The 20,891-nt window shown below is 34.8% G+C and overlaps 1 protein-coding gene across 17 annotated transcripts in view; it reads left to right on the forward strand.

The window, feature by feature from the left end:
• Positions 1 to 20,891, forward strand: part of ADGRL3 (adhesion G protein-coupled receptor L3) — a 936,136-nt gene that overhangs the window by 820,682 nt on the left and 94,563 nt on the right. For all 17 annotated transcript variants that reach the window (XM_059887348.1, XM_059887344.1, XM_059887332.1 and 14 more), the window contains 2 exon segments: positions 1,762 to 1,971; positions 5,584 to 5,804. In XM_059887348.1, the coding sequence (XP_059743331.1) occupies positions 1,762 to 1,971; positions 5,584 to 5,804 (431 nt within the window).

Consider the following 20,891-nt stretch of genomic DNA (forward strand, 5'->3'; position numbering starts at 1 on the left):
TGGCGGTATGTGAAGTGCTGTGATGCAGGTTGCAGCATGGTGGCTCACTTGTAAGGAGAATTTCCACATTCAGAATAATCTTTATATGAAGTTTCCATAAAACATAAAAGGACAAAGTCTGGATAAAATAAAAAATTAAAAAAAACTGTATGTATGTATATATTTCTAAGGTGAGCTAACAATGTGGGAGACAATGAAATGTAAATAGTAACTCCATCCTAAAACAAAAATCAATGTGTATGATCTCTACAGTTAAAAAGATGTCAATTAGAAACACATCTCTTTGTTTTCTACTAAAAAATTTGCTATGCACATGTTATTCTTTTTTCTTTTCTTTTTTTTAAATTTTATTTTATTTTTAAACTTTACATAATTGTATTAGTTTTGCCAAATATCAAAATGAATCCATCACAGGTATACATGTGCTCCCCATCCTGAACACTCCTCCTTCCTCCCTTTATGCATAGATCCATAAAAATCAATGTAACTGAATTGTATCTTTTAAAATTTTACATAAATGGAATCATACTGTATAGGTACTTTTTCTACTTGCATTTTTTTAAGTCTAATATTAGATTTTTGAGAAGTATTCATGTTTGGGAGTGTACCTCTAGAACACTAATTTTCTATTCCTCTTTTGAATATCATTTCCTAAGAATCAACAAATATTTATTTATTCCCCTTTTGATGGAAGTTGGGTCTTTATGACTTTTCAAGAAACCTAGAAAGAAAAAAGGAATTGACAGATAATTTCTCAAGTCTGCTCCAACATGTTGGCACATAAATGTGTTGGGTTACTGTAAATTCTAAAGCTTCACAGAGTGGTTTTGGATGGGGGCAAACTATCATAGAGTAGAAATAGAGTTTTGAATCTTAGAACAAAGACACAAATGAGATTGTGGAAAAACCTAGAAACATGTCAGGTATGGAACTCACAGGTCTATAAAAGAGCCACCAAATGCAGTTTCAGTGTGGAAGGTCTCATGAGCATATTTCTTTTTTCATAATTCTATTATCTGTTTTGGGCTTCTTATATAGTATAGTGATTTTGAATGCTTATTTTCCATCTGTATGTAACAGGTTCTATTCATGTAAAACCTTACAGGGATCACAATTCTTGATCTCTTTAAGCCCTTCAGTATGAATATAAATCCAAGGACTATCCTTTTTCTTTTAGATCTTCTACTAAATAAATGGTACACATATGTGACTGTCCTTCAGAATTAACTGGGCATCTTTATAAAATCACATACTTTTATAAACTCAACCTTGGAAATTCTGATAAAGGATTTATAGAACAGATAAATTATAATTTTTATTTAAAAAACAACAATAATTCAGAGAACATTTCAATTAAGATACCACTTCCCTAAATGTATAACAATTTTTAAAGAAAATATTCCCTAGCAAGAGTTGTTTAAAAAAAAGTTGTAAAAAAGCAACATGGTGTAGAAAAATGAAAAGCTTTGCCTTGAAATCTTTGGCTGGAACTAAGTTGTTTTGCTTCAACTATTTATATGCTGAAAATGAACATATCTAGGAAATGTGTGAACACTACTGACAAACTGATTCACACCTCAGAGTAAAGATAAAATGCCTTACCTGTGGACTAGGAAAAAATAAATAAGTCTTCTTACTCATTGTTTGTGTGGAGGATTTTTAGTACATTTTTAAAATCATGTTTCATGAATCCAGGCCCTTATAAAGCTTTGTAATTGTTATGTATGACTGGAACTTATGTATTTTCCATCATGTTTCCAGCATAGTGATGCTGTCCATGACCTCCTTCTGGATGTGATCACCTGGGTTGGAATTTTGCTGTCCCTTGTGTGCCTCCTGATTTGCATCTTCACATTTTGCTTTTTCCGTGGGCTCCAGAGTGACCGTAACACCATCCATAAGAACCTCTGCATCAGCCTTTTTGTAGCAGAACTGCTCTTCTTGATTGGGATCAACAGAACAGATCAACCAGTAAGCAACTTATGTTGTTATTAGAAAACAATTTCTCCACTTGTAGCTTTCCAGTTCTCAAAATATTCTTGTTTGAAAGTGTCCTCTCTTCCAGTTGTCTTAGTTATGAATTTTCATATCTTATTCAGTTTTCCCTTTTTCATGTCAATTGTCATAAAGGAGTAGTGAGTATATGGATGTATGAATGTACATTTCTTGAGAAATTCTGTTCATAAATTTGCCTTTCTAAAGAACCATGTTTCTTTATTAGTCTTTATTTTTTAATCACAGAGCTGAATATTGAGGAGAGTTAAGTCATTTAAGGAATGGAGGAGTATCTTTTCTAACACGTATTTGTTGTTCTTTCATAACAAACTTTTTAAAGACAATGGAAATTATGTTGAAAATTGCATGTCTAACATGACTTTTTTAAAATATAAATTTATTTATTTCAATTGGAGGCTAATTACTTTACAATATTGTATTGGTTTTGTCATACATCAACATGAATCTGCCATGGATGTACACATGTTCCCCATCCTGAACTCCCCTCCCACCTCCCTCCCCATACCATCCCTCTGGGTCATCCCAGCAAAAGAGACACAGATGTATAGAACAGTCTTTTGGACTCTGTGGGAGAGGGCGAGGGTGGAATGATTTGGGAGAATGACATTGAAACATGTATAATATCATATGTGAAATGAATTGCCAGTCTAGGTTCTATGCATGATACAGGATGCTAACATGACTTTTCTAATTGACTTATTTTGGAAAATAGTTCAAACTATATATTGTTTTTATAATTTATATACTCATCTCAAGTTTTGTTTTACACTTTTTATTTTTTCAAGTTCTGTTTACATTTTAAATGCTAATGTCATACTTTATTACTAATGACATTTAGCCATATCAAGAAAGGAAGGGAAGGAGGGAGAGAAGAAGGGAGGAAGGAAGGGAGGAAAAGAAAGAAAAGAGGATAACAAGGAATAGTACCAGCCAACTGTTCTTGATAAAAACCAAACAAAAAATATGATCAGTAGATAATATCTAATATATTAAACAAACTTTATGCCCACTTGTAACTTTTGTGAGGCCCTTTCTATGTCCTTGAGATTCATGAAAATAGCACATTTGTTCTCATGACTAAAACTACAAATGAAAACTCATCTTTTAGAAGACTTTTAGGCATAATAAATAATTCATTCACTTAATGCTGTTCTCTGGTATGAGTCCATATGTACAGTCTTTACAATGAAAAAGCAGTTGAATTCATGTTTGTGATTACACATTCATGATTAATTAAAGGGTGCAATTACAGTGATTATACTTTTAATTGGTTATCATATACAAATGTGACAATTTTTCTCAGAAATGCATATAGATGAATAAGCAATCAAAGTACACATTTTTTTCTCCAAAAACTACTCTCTGATAACAAAAGTTAATAGTTGAAGCCCTAACTCTAAAAATCAAGAAACTGTGATATTTCCCAAGAAGAAATCATTTCATTCTCTTTTTAACCTGCAATTCAACTGCTCTTTGATTTTTCCTTTCATTTAGAAACCTTCTTATTCTTGCTTCCTGATGATACATATGGTATGATAAACTTCTCCAAATTTTGCAGACTGCACAAAACTAATTTCTGACAGTAGCATGAGGACAATGATTGATATGAAACTTGGATAGGTGCAGCTCAGCCCAACTGTCTTTACTCTTGTTGCTGGATATGTGTCCTCTTCCTGCATCTTATATGGCAGTTAGGCTTTGCTTTCTCTCTCTGTGGGCCTCCCTGGTGGCTTAGACGTTAAGGAATCTGCCGGCAATGCTGGGGACACAGACTCAATTCCTGGGTTGGGAAGATCACCTGGAGAATGGAATGACAACCCACTCCAATATTCTTGCCTGGAAAATCCCATGGACAGAAGAGCCTGGTAGGCTTCTAAAGCCCATGGGGTTGCAAAGTGTAATACACAACTGAGTGACTTTCACTTCCCTTTTCTTTCTCTAGCTCCTTTGGTGCCTGACTTCCTTATCACCCCTTCATCATCATCTCTCTAACCCAAGGATATAGACCTGCCTTTGGCCTCATTTCTCAAGGATCATACTCATCATTGAATCCATACTAATCAGATCATTTGTATGAATTTGTTGCCTTTTTTCTTATAGGAACCACAGATTTTACTTAGGACTCATAAAAAATAAAGACTTCCCCTCCAGAAGAATGAGAATTTCAGAAACAGACATAAGAAAATTAATATATGGTCAGCTGAAACTTGTAGTACCTTAGAAAATATGACAGAGTAAGGTCCAACTGCCTTTTTTACCAAGCTTGTGTAGACCAGCATTTAGTAAAATAACACAAAAAATAAGAAAATGAAAGCACTTATGGAACAGTTTATTTTTACCAGATCTACTTTTACATCTTTGCAGTACAAACTTCACAATTCAGCTTAAATCCTTTCTGAAACAAGGCAAGGAAGAAATAAACAATAATAAGTAATAATCTCATAAACTATTTTAATTATTATATTTTTATTTTGGGCTATTTTTCTCCTTGGTTTTAGTGTTTCTCCTTCATTTACATTGAAGAATTTAGTATGTTAATAAATACAGGATTATTTATACAGGACCAAGAAAAAAATTTGTGAGATCTATTTTAAAACCTTTAGACTAATCTCTAGTATAATTATCAATAGAATCTTCTTAGAACCTTTTCTTACATGTTATACTTTTTTCTTATTATAATGCTCTGCTTTCATCCATATATATTATTAATCAAATGTTAAATATGGCAAATAGATGAATAAACAGTGGAAACAGTGACAGACTTTATTTTGGGGGGCTCCAAAATCACTGCAGATGTGACTGCAGCTATGAAATTAAAAGATGCTTGCTCCTTGGAAGAAAGTTATGACCAACCTAGACAGCATATTAAAAAGCAGAGACATTACTTTGCCAACAAAAGTCTGTTTAGTCAAAGCTATGGTTTTTCCATTAGTCATGTATGGATGTGAGAGTTGGACTATAAAGAAGGCTGAGTGCTGAGAATTGATGCTTTTGAGCTGTGGTGTTGGAGAGGACTCTTGAGAGTCCCTTGGACTTCAGGGAGATCCAGCCAGTCCATCCTAAAGGAAATTAGTCCTGAATATTCATTGGAAAGACTGATGCTGAAGCTGAAACTGAAACTCAATTACTTTGGCCACCTGATGTGAAAAACTGGATCATTTGAAAAGACCTTGATCCTGGGAAAGATTGAACACAAGAGGAGAAGGGGACGACAGAGAATGAGATGGTTAGATGGCATCACTGACTCAATGGATATGAGTTTGAGTAGACTCTAGGAGTTGGCATTGAACAGGGAGGCCTGGCATACTGCAGTCCATGGGGTCGCAAAGAGTCGGACACGACTGAGTGACTGAACTGAACTGAACTGAACTGATGATTTTTAAATATAGGTTATATTTGATTAGGTTTTAATATATGAATTAAGTATATGAATTTTAAGAATCTTGTCTCAATTCTTTTGCAGACCTATTTTACTACTGTAGTCTTGATAAATATTTATTTTAACTTTATGGCAATTGAAACTTCATTTGATAGTTATCTGACTGACTCATGTGTTCCTTTCCCTAGATTGCCTGTGCAGTTTTTGCTGCCCTATTGCATTTCTTCTTCTTGGCTGCCTTCACCTGGATGTTCCTGGAGGGAGTGCAGCTCTATATCATGCTGGTAGAGGTTTTTGAGAGTGAACATTCACGAAGGAAATACTTCTACCTGGTTGGCTATGGGATGCCTGCCCTCATTGTGGCTGTGTCAGCTGCTGTAGACTATAGGAGTTATGGAACTGATAAAGTGTGAGTTTATGTTTTCTTTCCTTTTTTCTCTTCTTTTTAAATCTAGTTGAAATTGAAACTTTGAATTTTCTCAGAAACTAAGATCTTTATATCACCTTACAGCAATAAATGACAGAACTATAAAAGCAAATGAGGATAATTCAATTCATGGGTTGTACTTTTGTTATTATGTAAAAAGAGATAGTATTCCGAGATTCCACATCTACATCACAGACTTGAGTAATTGTAAAGGGACGATACTTTTAATATCTTTCAGAGCATTGAGACTTTTGCCAACTCAAGAATTAGCTATGTTAAACATGTGTATTCAGAGGAGACTTTAGTCTCTGACACTGAAACCTTGTTTCCTTCCTGACATATCAATTCTAGTCACTAGAAAGTAACTTATACCATTAATAGAAAGGTAGACTTATAGGATCAGGGGCAACTTGTGGTTTCCCTTTTTTCCCCGGGTAGCTACTGGGGTCTAGTGATGACCTTTATTTTCAACATACCTTCAAACTGGTGAGACATACCCATAGAGATGTTAAGCATAATTATGGAAAGAAATTCGGTGAAAAATATTCCTGTAATTCACATCATTATAAAAACTGGGATCCTGAGAATTAATTAGTTTTCAGAGAAGAAAGTTTAGAAAGAAGAACAAGACATCTCTGATGAATACTCACATTTAAGTCATAGATTGAGGAAGGAAATTAAAAATAGAGAAGGAAGAGAGGTGAAAAATAAAGCCTCTGAACTATGGAGAAAGTGAGAAAAAGTTTCAAGGTGGGACTTTATGTCCAAGATAATGTAAGTAGGGTAAGCATGGAGGAAAAATCATTTGTCCTATTTTGATAAAGTGCTAGAAACAGAAGCCAAATTGGAAGATGTGAAGAGATAAGTCAGTGGCAATAGAGTAGAATCTTCATGTGTTAACTACAGCTTGAAAACATTTGATTGAGAAATAGTACAAATATTAATTTATGATACCAGTGATGAAGAATTCTTAAAAGTGAAGGTGCAAGAACATCTAGGGTGTGAAGAATCAAGTTGGAAAGAGGAGATTAGCAGACAGAAAGTATCTTATGCCTCATTTGTATTCAACATATATAGGCTGAATGAAAAGGAAAGGTCCCAGGGGGATAGAAAAGCATAGATTAGACATAAGATGAGAAAAACCTTGATTCAGTACTGAAAGTGGCCTTCGAATTCACCTAGTCCAAGGCATTAATTTTACAGATGAAAAAATCAGGAGCCAGGTAAATTGCCTTGCCCATGATGATAGAAGTAGATGGTGGCAGACATGTAATGAAATAAGTCAGGTTTATTTCCACTAAAACTAGGATGTTTTTGAAATAGTCAGATGACCCCTGTCTTCTGAGGTGTGAAGAAAATAACAGGTAAGATAAATTTGGAAGTGGAGGAATTTTTCCATCAAGTAGGAGATGCTGATCTTTGCTGAATGAACAGGTGAGGTCATGTTGAAAAGACAGGAGATTTGAAAAGCTTTGAAATGAGCACTATGGAAAATGTGTTAAGGAGCCAATTAGATATTAATAAAAAGATTTCCAAGCAATAGTGAAGGCCCAGATGAGGTTAGATAACATCAATTTATACAGAAGTTAATAAGCCAAATTTCATGACTTTCCACTAGCAGTCAGCAGCCTCAATATGCTAGCAATAAAGCAGCTCATTTCCCAGAAGAGAAGATTCAGGAGGGAATGACAAGAGGACTCCACAGTTACAAGGAGCATAGTTAAAATAGAACATGCTTTGGTGTAGAAGCACCAACAGTGTATTTAAAAGAAGACCATATCACTTCTGTTGAATTTTTTATTGAGAACAGTGACAGGCTACATAAAACCATTTGCCTAATATTGCTAGTAGTAATTATTTTTTAATCTAAACCTTGTGAATTGTAGTCAAATCTAAGGTCATTTTGTGTATCTCGGTGGCAATCATGGACCAGATTAGGATTAGATAAAATTATTGTCTATATTTTGCTGTAAAGACATTTTAGGAGATGGAGATTAGATAGATGATAGAATTTAATTTAAAATCTTTTATTGATATAATTTACATGCCATAAAGTTCACCCTTTTAAAGAATATGCTTCCATTGTTTTTAGTATATTCAGTGTTAGGCATCCATCACCACTATCTAATTTTAGAATATTTTTATCCTTTCTGAAAGAAACCCATTAGCAGACATTGCCCTTAAATCGTAGGATTTTTGTTTTAATTAATATGTTTCCACTCTAATATATTAAATTGACTGACATAGTTATTTGTTATCTATCTTTTCTTAGAATCAATACTATATATTCTCTTGTGACTTTGTTAAAGCCTTGGGTATCATTGCTTTAATTTCCTGTACCATACCTGGAAGCTCTCATTTACTGACATTATTACTTTGTAAGAATAGAGGCTAATTTATTTCCCAGGCACTGATTTGAAACAAGCCTTAATGATAATTCAGTTTCACCATTATGATTTTTCCCAAAACAAGGAGAAGTAAAACAGATACAGATAAAATAATGGATAAATGAAAGAAGTATAGAAAAGGATAGGGAAAATTGTACTAAAACTCTATCACAGGTGGGCATAGAGCAGTTAGTGCCTCATTTTTATATTTTCAATAAATTGTCCAGAGACAGACCTTCAAAATACATGGAAAAAAATTTTTGACTTACCCCTTTGGGACTTCATCTAGCCCAGTGTCTATAGAGTTCTGTTTTGCTCTTTGAAGAAGCACGTGTTGAAAAAGAAATGTTACTCAGTCATTTGTATGTACTTGATAAGCTGAAATGAACAGACCTGTTTTTCTAGGGAGTTTAATCAAGATATTGTTTAAAAATACATATAAGCAAAGAATTTCTATACAACCAGAAGAATTTCTGTATATAGAATTATGTATCTTATTGCTTATTATTTTTTTTAATTATTTATATTAATTGGAGGCCAATTACTTTACAATATTGAATTGGTTTTGCCATACATCAACATGAATCCACCACGGGTGTACATGTGTTCCCCATCCTGAACGCCCCTCCCACATCCCTCCCCGTACCATCTCTCTGGGTCATCCCAGTGCACCAGCCCCAAGTATCCTGTACCCTATATCCAACTTGGACTGGTGATTCGTTTCTTATATGATATTATACATGTTTCAATGCCATTCTCCCAAATCATCCCACCCTCTCCCTCTCCCACAGAGTCCAAAAGACTGTTCCATACATCATTGTCTCTTTTGCTGTCTCTCATACAGGGTTATCGTTACCATCTTTCTAAATTCCATATATATGTGTTAGTATACTATATTGGTGTTTTTCTTTCTGGCTTACTTGATTCTGTATAATAGGCTCCAGTTTCATCTACCTCATTAGAACTGATTCAAACGTATTCCTTTTAATGGCTGAGTAATACTCTATTGTGTATGTGTACCACAGCTTTCTTATCCATTCATCTTCTGATGGACATCTAGGTTGCTTCCATGTCCTGGCTATTATAAACAGAGCTGTGATGAACATTGGGGTACACGTGTCTCTTTCAATTCTAGTTTCCTCGGTGTGTATGCCCAGCAGTGGGATTGCTGGGTCATAAGGCAGTTCTATTTCCAGCTTTTTAAGGAATTTCCACAATGTTCTCCATAGTGGTTGTACTAGTTTGCATTCCCACCAACAGTGTAAGAGGATTCCCTTTTCTCCACACCCTCTCTAGCATTTATTGCTTGTAGAATTTTGGATCACAGCCATTCTGACTGGTGTGAAATGGTACCTCATTGTGGTTTTGATTTGCATTTCTCTGATAATGAGTGATGTTGAGCATCTTTTCATGTGTTTGTTAGGCATCTGTATGTCTTCTTTGGAGAAATGTCTGTTTAGTTCTTTGGCCCATTCTTTGATTGGGTCGTTTATTTTTCTGGAATTGAGCTGTAGCAGTTGCTTGTATATTTTTGAGATTAGTTGTTTGTCAGTTGCTTCATTTGCTATTATTTTCTTCCATTCTGAAGGCTGTCTTTTCACCTTGCTTATGGTTTCCTTTGTTGTGCAGAAGCTTTTAATTTTAATTAGGTCCCATTTGTTTATTTTTGCTTTTATTTCCAATATTCTGGGAGGTGGGTCATAGAGGATCCTTCTGTGATTTATGTCAGAGAGTGTTTTGCCTATGTTCTCCTCTAGGAGTTTTATAGTTTCTGGTCTTACATTTAGATCTTTAATCCATTGAGTTTATTTTTGTGTATGGTGTTAGAAAGCGTTCCAGTTTCATTCTTTTACAAGTGGTTGACCAGTTTTCCCAGCACCACTTGTTAAAGAGATTGTCTTTTCTCCATTGTATATTCTTGCCTCCTTTGTCAAAGATAAGGTGTCCATAGATGCGTGGATTTATCTCTGGGCTTTCTATTTTGTTCCATTAATCTATATTTCTGTCTTTGTGCCAGTACCATACTGTCTTGATGACTGTGGCTTTGTAGTAGAGCCTGAAGTCAGGCAGATTGATTCCTCCAGTTCCATTCTTCTTTCTCAAGATTGCTTTGGCTATTCGAGGTGTTTTGTATTTCCATACAAATTGTGAAATTATTTGTTCCTGCTCTGTGAAAAATACCGTTGGTAGCTTGATAGGGATTGCATTAAATCTATAGATTGCTTTGGGTAGTATACTCATTTTCACTATATTGATTCTTCCAATCCATGAACATGGTATATTTTTCCATCTATTAGTGTCCTCTTTGATTTCTTTCACCAGTGTTTTATAGTTTTCTATATATAGGTCTTTAGTTTCTTTAGGTAGATATATTCCTAAGTATTTTATTCTTTTCGTTGCAATGGTGAATGGAATTGTTTCCTTCATTTCTCTTTCTGTTTTCTCTTTATTAGTATATAGGAATGCAAGGGATTTCTGTGTGTTGAATTTATATCCTGCAACTTTACTATATTCATTGATTAGCTATAGTAATTTTCTGGCAGAGTCTTTAAGGTTTCCTATGTAGAGGATCATGTCATCTGCAAACAGTGAGAGTTTTACTTCTTTTCCAACTTGGATTCCTACTATTTCTTTTTCTGCTCTGATTTCTGTGGCCAAAACTTCCAAAACTATGTTGAATAGTAGTGGTGAAAGTGGGCACCCTTGTCTCGTTCCTGACTTTAGGAGAAATGCTTTCAATTTTTCACCATTGAGGATAATGTTTGTTGTGGGTTTGTCATATATAGTTTTTATTATGTTGAGGTATGTTCCTTCTACTCCTGCTTTCTGGAGAGTTTTTATCATAAATGGATGTTGAATGTTGTCAAAGGCTTTCTCTGCATCTATTGAGATAATCATATGGTTTTTATTTTTCAATTTGTTAATGTGGTGTATTACATTGATTGATTTGCGGATATTGAAGAATCCTTGCATCCCTGGGATAAAGCCCACTTGGTCATGGTGTATAATCTTTTTAATGTGTTGTTGGACTCTGATTGCTAGAATTTTGTTAAGGATTTTTGCATCTATGTTCATCAGTGATATTGGCCTGTAGTTTTCTTTTTTTGTGGGATCTTTGTCAGGTTTTGGTATTAGGGTGATGGTGGCCTCATAGAATGAGTTTGAAAGTTTACCTTCCTCTGTAATTTTCTGGAAGAGTTTGAGTAGGATAGGTGTTAGCTCTTCTCTAAATTTTAGGTAGAATTCAGCTTTGAAGCCATCTGGACCTGGGCTTTTGTTTGCTGGAAGAATTCTGATTACAGTTTCAATTTCCGTGCTTGTGATGTGTCTGTTAAGATTTTCTATTTCTTCCTGGTTCAGTTTTGGAAAGTTGTACTTTTCTAAGAATTTGTCCATTTCTTCCACATTGTCCATTTTATTGGCATATAATTGCTGACAGTAGTCTCTTATGATCTTTTGTATTTCTGTGTTGCCTGTTGTGATCTCTTCATTTTCATTTCTAATTTTATTGATTTGACTTTTCTCCCTTTGTTTCTTGATGAGTCTGGGTAATGGTTTGTCAATTTTATTTATCCTTTCAAAGGATTTGGCTTTGTTGATTTTTGCTATGGTCTCTTTTGTTTCTTTTACATTTATTTCTGCCCTAATTTTTAAGATTTCTTTCCTTCTACTAATCCCGGGGTTCTTCATTTCTTCCTTTTCTAGTTGCTATAGGTGTAGAATTAGGTTTTTTATTTTACTTTTTTCTTGTTTCTTGAGGTATGCCTATATTGCTATGAACTTTCCCCTTAGCACTGCTTTTACAGTGTCCTACAAGTTTTGGGTTGTTGTGTTTTCATTTTCATTTGTTTCTATGCGTATTTTGATTTTTTTTTTTATTTCTTCTGTGATTTGTTGGTTATTCAGCAGCGTGTTATTCAGCCTCCATATGTTGGAATTTTTAATAGTTTTTCTCCTGTAACTGAGATCTAATCTTACTGCATTGTGGTCAGAAAAGATGCTTGGAATGATTTCAATTTTTTTTTAATTTACCAAGGCTAGCTTTATGGCCCAGGATGTGATCTATCCTGGAGAAGGTTCCATGCACACTTGAGAAAAAGGTGAAATTCATTGTTTTGGGGTGAAATGTCCTATAGATATCAATTAGGTCTAACTGGTCTATTGTATCATTTAAAGTTTGTGTTTCCTTGTTAATTTTCTGTTTAGTTGATCTATCCATAGGTGTGAGTGGGGTATTAAAGTCTCCCACTATTATTGTGTTATTGTTAATTTCCCCTTTCATACTTGTTAGCATTTGTCTTACATATTGCAGTGCTCCTATGTTGGGTGCATATATATTTATAATTGTTATGTCTTCTTCTTGGATTGATCCTATGATCATTATGTAGTGTCCTTCTTTGTCTCTTTTCACAGCCTTTGTTTTAAAGTCCATTTTATCTGATAAGAGTATTGCTACTCCTGCTTTATTTTGGTCTCTATTTGTGTGGAGTATCTTCTTCCAGCCCTTCACTTTCAGTCTGTATGTGTCCCCTGTTTTGAGGTGGGTCTCTTATAGACAACATATGTAGGGGTCTTGTTTTTGTATCCATTCAGCCAGTCTTTGTCTTTTGGTTGGGGCATTCAACCCATTTACATTCAAGGATAATTATTTATAAGTATGATCCCATTGCTCTTTACTTGATTGTTTTGGGTTCGAGTTTATACATCCTTTTTGTGTTTCCTGTCTAGAGAATATCCTTTAGCATTTGTTGGAGAGCTGGTTTGGTGGTCCTGAATTCTCTTATCAGACTTTATTTTTGGGGGCTCTAAAATCACTGCAGATGGTAACTGCAGCCATGAAATTAAAAGACGCTTACTCCTTGGAAGGAAAGTTATGACCAACCTAGATAGCATATTCAAAAGCAGAGACATTACTTTGCCAACAAAGGTTCGTCTAGTCAAGGCTATGGTTTTTCCTGTGGTCATGTATGGATGTGAAAGTTGGACTGTGAAGAAGGCTGAGCACCGAAGAATTGATGCTTTTGAACTGTGGTGTTGGAGAAGACTCTTGAGAGTCCCTTGGACTGCAAGGAGATCCAACCAGTCCATTCTGAAGGAGATCAGCCCTGGGATTTCTTTGGAAGGAATGATGCTAAAGCTGAAACTCCAGTACTTTGGCCACCTCATGCGAAGAGTTGATTCATTGGAAAAGACTCTGATGCTGGGAGGGATTGGGGGCAAGAGGAAAAGGGGACAACAGAGGATGAGATGGCTGGATGGCATCACTGACTCGATGGACGTGAGTCTGAGTGAACTCCGGGAGTTGGTGATAGACAGGGAGGCCTGGCGTGCTGCGATTCATGGGATGGCAAAGAGTCGGACACGACTGAGCGACTGAACTGAACTGAACTGAAAGCTTTTGATTTCTCCTTCATATTTGAATGAGATCCTTGCTGGGTACAGTAATCTGGACTGTAGGTTATTTTCTTTCATCACTTTAAGTATGTCTTGCCATTCCCTTCTGGCCTGAAGAGTTTCTATTGAAAGATCAGCTGTTATCCTTATGGGAATCCACTTGTGTGTTATTTGTTGTTTTTCCCTTGCTGCTTTTAATATTTGTTCTTTGTGTTTGATCTTTGTTAATTTGATTAATGTGTGTCTTAGAGTGTTTTGCCTTGGGACTCTCTGGGTTTCTTGGACTGGGGTGATTATTTCATTCCCCGTTTTAGGGAAGTTTTCAAGCTTATTATTAAATTTGTCTTTGTTGTCTCATTTCTGTTACTATTGCTTTTTTCTTTTATTTCTAATGGCATTTCCTTCTTCCTGCTCATCATACTTAAGTGTTTATTTGGGGTTTTTTTTTTGCCAATGTTACCTCCTTATATGCTACATTGATGTTTTTAGTACAAATATGTAAGTCCACAGTCATAATAAACAGCAATTAGCCAGAAATCAAAGACATATTGTCACACATTTTTTTGTAAATTGTCATTAAAATTGATACAGTAAAATTTTTGTCTTAGATGTCTATTTTACTTATTTTTGGAATTTTATTATCATGCATTTTTACTTGTTAGCCTCAACTGCTTGATTACATCTAGAATAAAACCATTGAATATATATTACAATATTCCAAATAACAGGTTTCTCTTTCTTTTTTTCTCATCTTAGTGTTCTTAATGTATTTTATTATAGTAGCCATGAGGTTTTATTTCTGAAATCTTTAATAATAATAGCTTAAATTTCTAAAAAGTACAGACAGAATCATATCAATGGTAGGAGATAAAATTGGAGACAAAACTGTTTTTGTAGATTAAATAAATGTTATTTTGATACAGATAGAGGTAACTATCATTCCATCTGGCTGATGGATTACGATGTGTTTTTCTATGAAAGTCATTAGAGTTGTTGAATTGATTATTATGTACAAAACACATACTGACACACAAAGCATACATAATTTGATTTTGAGAAATTGCTTAGTGTGCCATCAATTTGCAAAGTTTATAAGAGAATCTCATTATTTCATGATAGTGTTTAATGAAATCTTTTAATCTGTGTTGACATTATTCTTGAGACAATTTACTTAGAATTACATTTAGTCACAATTATAAGACACTTAGAAAATCAAATTAAAATTTCAATACAATTGTTAAAAAAAAAAAAAAAAAAACCCTCAGCTAGTAGACCACAGGTCTAAATTGTACTAACTATGGGATTTTTTCCATTTTCTGTCTTCTTTTATATCTTCCTTTAATCTCTCTTATACTGTTATTTCGGGCTTTCCCAGTGGCTCAGCAGTAAAGAATCCACCTGTAATGCACGAGATGCAGGAGTCACCGGTTTGATCCCTGGTTTGGGAAGGTCCCTTGGAGGAGGGCATGGCAACTATTCCAGCATTCTTGCCTGGAGAATCCATGAACAGAGAAGCCTGGCGGGCTACAGTCCATAGGATCACACAGTGTCAGACATGACTTAAGCGACTTAGCATGCAGGCATGCATCCATACTACTATTTATATAGATATTCAATGAAGCCATTGGGTATAATTCTGTCAAAAGATAAAAAGTTGACTTAATAATTAAAACAGAACTGATGTGGAAATTCTGTGATAAATAGTTTGATTTTATGACCTGAAACTAATCAGTTCCTGTAAACTTTATTTACCTCAGTATTACCTCCCCAAATGTAAACTGTTTGAACATTTAATTTTTATTCAAAGGAAAAAATGCATTTATATTTTATAGCACTTTCCTTGAAATCTAAGTTTAGGGCAGTAAAAGCAGTGGTTAAAGTGATGGGTAGATTGAAAAAGGGCTGTAAGGAAGTCGGTTCCAACAGGAGGAGAAGGGAGAGTGCTGGGAAGTAGTAAACCTCAGAGAATAGCCCAGGAATTAAAGTGCAAGTTCAAAAATTGGTAAGAGGTTTCTGAAAGACGTTGATTAGGTCATGAACATTTATAATGGACCAGAACATCCTTGAGTTCTTGAAGCATAACTGAGCTCTTAAAGATAATTGAAATCAATTTTATGATCTGAAAATTATTATAAATCATCTATTAAGTCTTAGATTTGTCTTCCTAGCAAGCTTAACAACAGCTCTAAAAAGCATAGTCTCTCCTCGGCTAGTTAAAATCCCCCCTCCAGTTTCTTTATTTTAGTTTCATTCTCTAACCTGCATAATCATTTGAATAGAAAATTGATTATTGATTTTTAAAATACTGGATTATATTATCATTCAAGAAGGAAGCCAGCCAAGGAACATTATCCTTGATAGTATCTGAAAGTTATATGCATAGGTTTATTCAATACATTTACAATGTCTAAGCACTTCATCCTACACATAGAACGTTATATATTCATCTGAAATATTTATCTAATCATATTATTATATATAAAATATTCCTACTTTTAATATTGCATTAACATGAAGCATTTACCTCATTGAATATGTTGTCACCAGGCATGTTTGACTTTAAGTTGGACAGGGGGAGATAATATAGATAATGAACCAGTATTTATCATCGACATATATCAAGCTAATCATTCAATATGTGTGTGAGGAGTGCTCTGCGTGTTATATGTTATGTTGTTAAAGCCAAGAGCATGTTTTATGTATGAATTACAGAGACTGAGGGCTTATTATATCATAATTTCATCACCCAGGAACCTGCATTGAGCATGAGATTATCACTGTATGCAGTATATAAGAATTTAGGGTTCAGCATATTTTTTTTTGTTTAAAGATTTAGCTCTATCACAGAACATCAAGACTACTGTCTTGTTATTTAGAAAATGTGACTGATGTCAAATGTAGGACTTAACTTCTTACTGGAACCAAAGAAGTATAATATCTTATCAAGTGATCAATTTATAATTGCAAAGATCTAATATTTTTACTTGGGCAATCTGTGATTTATGTGCAACATATACATTTCTCATCTAATCATTTAGAATTTATAATTGTCAACAAAACTTAGATTTTATTATTTTATATCTTGTGTATTTATTCTTTTTGAGAAACACTAGGTTAAAGGACTTTGGAGTCAGGTAGACTAGAATCAAATTCAGGCTCAACTAATTATGAGTGATGTGGCTGTGAACAAGTTAGTTTCATTTTCTAATTTGTAATATGAGGGCTATTATATAAGTACCTTGCAAAACTACTGCAATATTTGAAATTGTGTGTGTATGAGTAAGTACATATGTGTATGTATGTGTGGGCATATATATATATATAAATATTTAATTATGTGTGCATGTGGGCTTCCCTGGTGAGTCAGTGGTAAAGAATTTGCCTGCCAATTCAGGAGATGGAAGTTTGATCCCTGGGTCAAGAGGATCCCCTGGAGAAGGAAATGGAAACCCACTCCAGTATTCTTCCCTGGGAAATCCCATGGACAGAATAATCCGGCAGGCTGCAATCCATGGGGTCTCAAAAGAGTCAAACATGACTTAGTGGCTAGACAACAACAGCAACAAATGAGTGTATGTAAAATATCTGGCATATATAAACATTTATTGTATATTACTGGTGCTATTATTCAACTGGGATACAAACTATGATTAGCAACATAGTTTTAATTGCAAAATAAATTTTATTAAAAGCATCCATTTATAAAAGTAATGATTGCAATTCTTATGCTACTGCCTCCTGTTAGTTTAAGCAACATGGGACTATAGGGATTATTCCAGTATTTACTATTAATAAATTATAATAGCACTTTTCTTACCTTTGTAGTCCACCATAAAGTTATAGGATGTATTTTGCTGAAGAAATAATGAATCACTTATTTTTAAAAAATAAGTGCATATTGGGTATATGAAGACAACATAACCTATATTTGGTGTATGAGATGTATCAGATGCAAAAGTAGAGCTGAACTACAAATGCTAATCTGGAGTACCAGTGGATCACATTCTATTCCTACATCACTCTGCCAATCTATTTTCCAGTTTATGCACTTGCAAAGTATTTCAAGTTTAGATGGAACAGTGTATTGTGATATAAATTACATTAAAAAAATCCTTAGCAGGTGTATTATTCAGTAAGCTTAGAACTAGATTTATGCTTGAAGTATATATCTGTCCTTTTTCCTCTTCTCTCCTTTCTTCCCTCAATTCTCCTTATTCCTTCTTTTCTCTCTCAATCTTGCCAGATATATGTAGTACAAATGTACAGAGATCTGCATAGGTTACAGAAAAAAGACAAATATGTAGTTTACAAACTTTCATAAACAACCTGATATGATGAGACCATGTAAAGTTTATGATCTACCAGTAGTGAAGATTGTTTACTGGTTACATTTAATACTTCATCAAGGGCAGTTTTGTCTGTGATTTAGAGTTTGCAGAAAATGAAGCAAATACCATTGTTAATTTACATTACTTCAAAAAAATGGTTCATAGTTAGATGTCTGCTTTGATAAGAGTGAATAAATAGGCAAAAAAATACAGTGCACCATGGCCTCTTAATTAAGCGGCACTGTATTAAACATGGTAACTTTGAATAAGGAACTGTACTAATGCAGTGTTTCTGGATTCTAAAAGCATTATAAGTCATATGTTTTTGGTAACATTTATATATATTGGGCAATTGGTTTTACCATTTTTCTAAACACAGAATCATTCATGTTTTTGTGTGCGTGTGTTTATTAATTTATTTTTTATTGAAGGATAATTGCTTTACAAAATTTTGCTGTTTTCTATTAAACTCATCATGAATCAGCCATAGGTATACATATATCCCCTCCGTTTTGGAACTCCTTCCCATCTCCTTCCCCATCCCACCCCTCTAGGTTGTTACAGAGCCCCTGTTTGAGTTTCCTGAGCTATACGGCAAATTCCCAAATTCCTGTTGGCTATCTGTTTTACACGTGGTAATGTAAGTTTCCATGTTTCTCTTTCCATACATCTCATCCTCTCCTCCCCTCCCCTTGCCCAGTGTCCATAAGTCTATTCTCTACATCTGTTTCTTCATTGTTGCCCCGTAAATAAATTCTTCAGTACCATTTTTCTTGTGAAAGAAGGGCTTCCCTCATAGCTCAGTTGGTAATGAATCTGCCTGTGATGCAGGAGATTCTGTTCGATTCCTGGGTTGGGAAAATCCCCTGGAGAAGGGAAAAGCTACCCACTCCAGTATTCTGGCCTGGAGAAGTCCATGGACTATATAGTCCATGGGGTTGCAAAGAGTAAAAGAAAACCAGTGAGGAATATTTTAGTAGAAGAGAATTAGCTTTAGAAGTATGGTTTTCTCTGGTCTTGTTTTGAGAAATGAATTTGTTTCATTATTTTTATTTTTATTTTTCTGTTTTCTGGGTAAACTTTAAGGTAGTACTTGCTGGATTGGTAATTGATATTTTTATGTGAGACTGATCCAGATATCAATACCTTTCAGTTCAGTTCAGTTCAGTCGCTCAGTCGTGTCCGACTCTTTGCGATCCCATGAATCACAGCACGCCAGGCCTCCCTGTCCATCACCAACTCCCGGACTCACATCCATCGAGTCAGTGATGCCATCCAGCCATCTCATCCTCTGTCGTCCCCTTCTCCTCCTGCCCCCAATTCCTCCCAGCATCAGAGTCTTTTCCAATGAGTCAACTCTTTGCATGAGGTGGCCAAATTATCATCTAATTTGCAAATGTTTCTTATATTTTGGAAGAAGACAATTCTAGAAGAAAATGATAATTTAGCTATGTAAATTAGCATTACTTCTTTAGCATATTAAATCAATAGACTTGAATTAATGTAGTAAGACTTTTTCAAATATTTAGCAATATATGCTGATTTTATAATTTTTTAAAATTGCTACAAAAATTTGATGACATCTTTGTATAGGTACATGGGAGGAAAAGTCAAAGTTTATGGTTTGTGACAAGTTCTCTTTTAATTACAGGATATATCTGGTCTTACAAGGTTTTCCAAACTTGAGTCAAATAAGCATGTTGTGTCATCAGAATACACTTGCTCTTTCAACAGCGGATTATCTCTCTCGTTATAGTACTGCTATAAACCTAATGTATAGATTATATATAAATGACAGAAGTTCGTTAGAAAAGAATTGATATAATCTTAAAAATTAAACAAAAGTGGCTTCCTGGTGGCTCAGATGGTAAAGAATCTGCCTGCAATGCAGGAGACCTGGATTCAATCCCTGGGTTGGGAAGATCCCCTGGAGGAAGGCATGGCAACCCACTCCAGTATTCTTGCCTAGAGAATCCCCATGGACGAAGGAGCCTGGTTGGCTACAGTCCGTGGGGTCACAAAGAGTTGGACATGATTGAGTGACTAAGTACAAAATTAACAATTTCACAAATTAAATGATGCTTAGTGAATAAAGGAAATTTTCAGATAAATCATATTTTTCAGTGGCAGATCTATGCAGTCATTTGCAAACTAGACTTTAATGTGTTTAGTGCAATACATTGTTCCTTTAACATTTGTCTTTCCTTAATTAATGGTTTTACATTATATCTAAGTGACATTGAATTGTCTAGACTTTTGGAATACTATGAGGTGGACTGTATGTGTCCAGGCATGTAAAAACACCCACATAATACAGCTGGCCTTCCAGATCCATGGGTTCAGCATCTATGAAAAAGGAGGACCAGCTGTAAGGGACCTGAGCATCTGTGGATTGAGGGTTTGGGGTCCTAGAACCAATTCCCATGGATACTGAGAGATGTCTGTATTCTCCCTGACCTTAAAGCCAGGGTGAATTCTTTCAACACTGGCATAGGAAACTCAGGGCACAAATCACACAAACTTTTGAGATAGTTAATGAGAAAGAGAGGAAATACAGAAACTTTTGAGAAAGCCAGCGTGCAGCCAGAAACAGCAGGTATGGCCATATGGCAATTGAATTAGAAAAGGAATTCTTGCCACGTTGCCTTCCAGAAGATAGTCAGGCCCAGGCAGCCCTTAGGGATGGATGATTTATTCAGCACATGTTAAGTCTTTCATATTGCCTCATTCGCTGTTTAGTTCTCCAGGGAATTTAAATCTATTGTACTGAAAAGATATTGAAGAATTTTCTTTCAAAAAAATTAAAAAAAACACTTATATAGTAATTTTATTTATACCAAATAGATATTGAAGAATTTTTTTTACCCTCCTCCCCAAAGAAAACTTCTAAAGTAATTTCACTTCTACATTTAGAGATCACTATGCCAAAAGCACATCTATTTCCAAACAAAGCATTTGCT

The sequence above is a fragment of the Bos taurus genome, chromosome 6 (assembly GCF_002263795.3).
Source record: "Bos taurus isolate L1 Dominette 01449 registration number 42190680 breed Hereford chromosome 6, ARS-UCD2.0, whole genome shotgun sequence".
Taxonomy (NCBI): Eukaryota; Metazoa; Chordata; class Mammalia; order Artiodactyla; family Bovidae; genus Bos; species Bos taurus.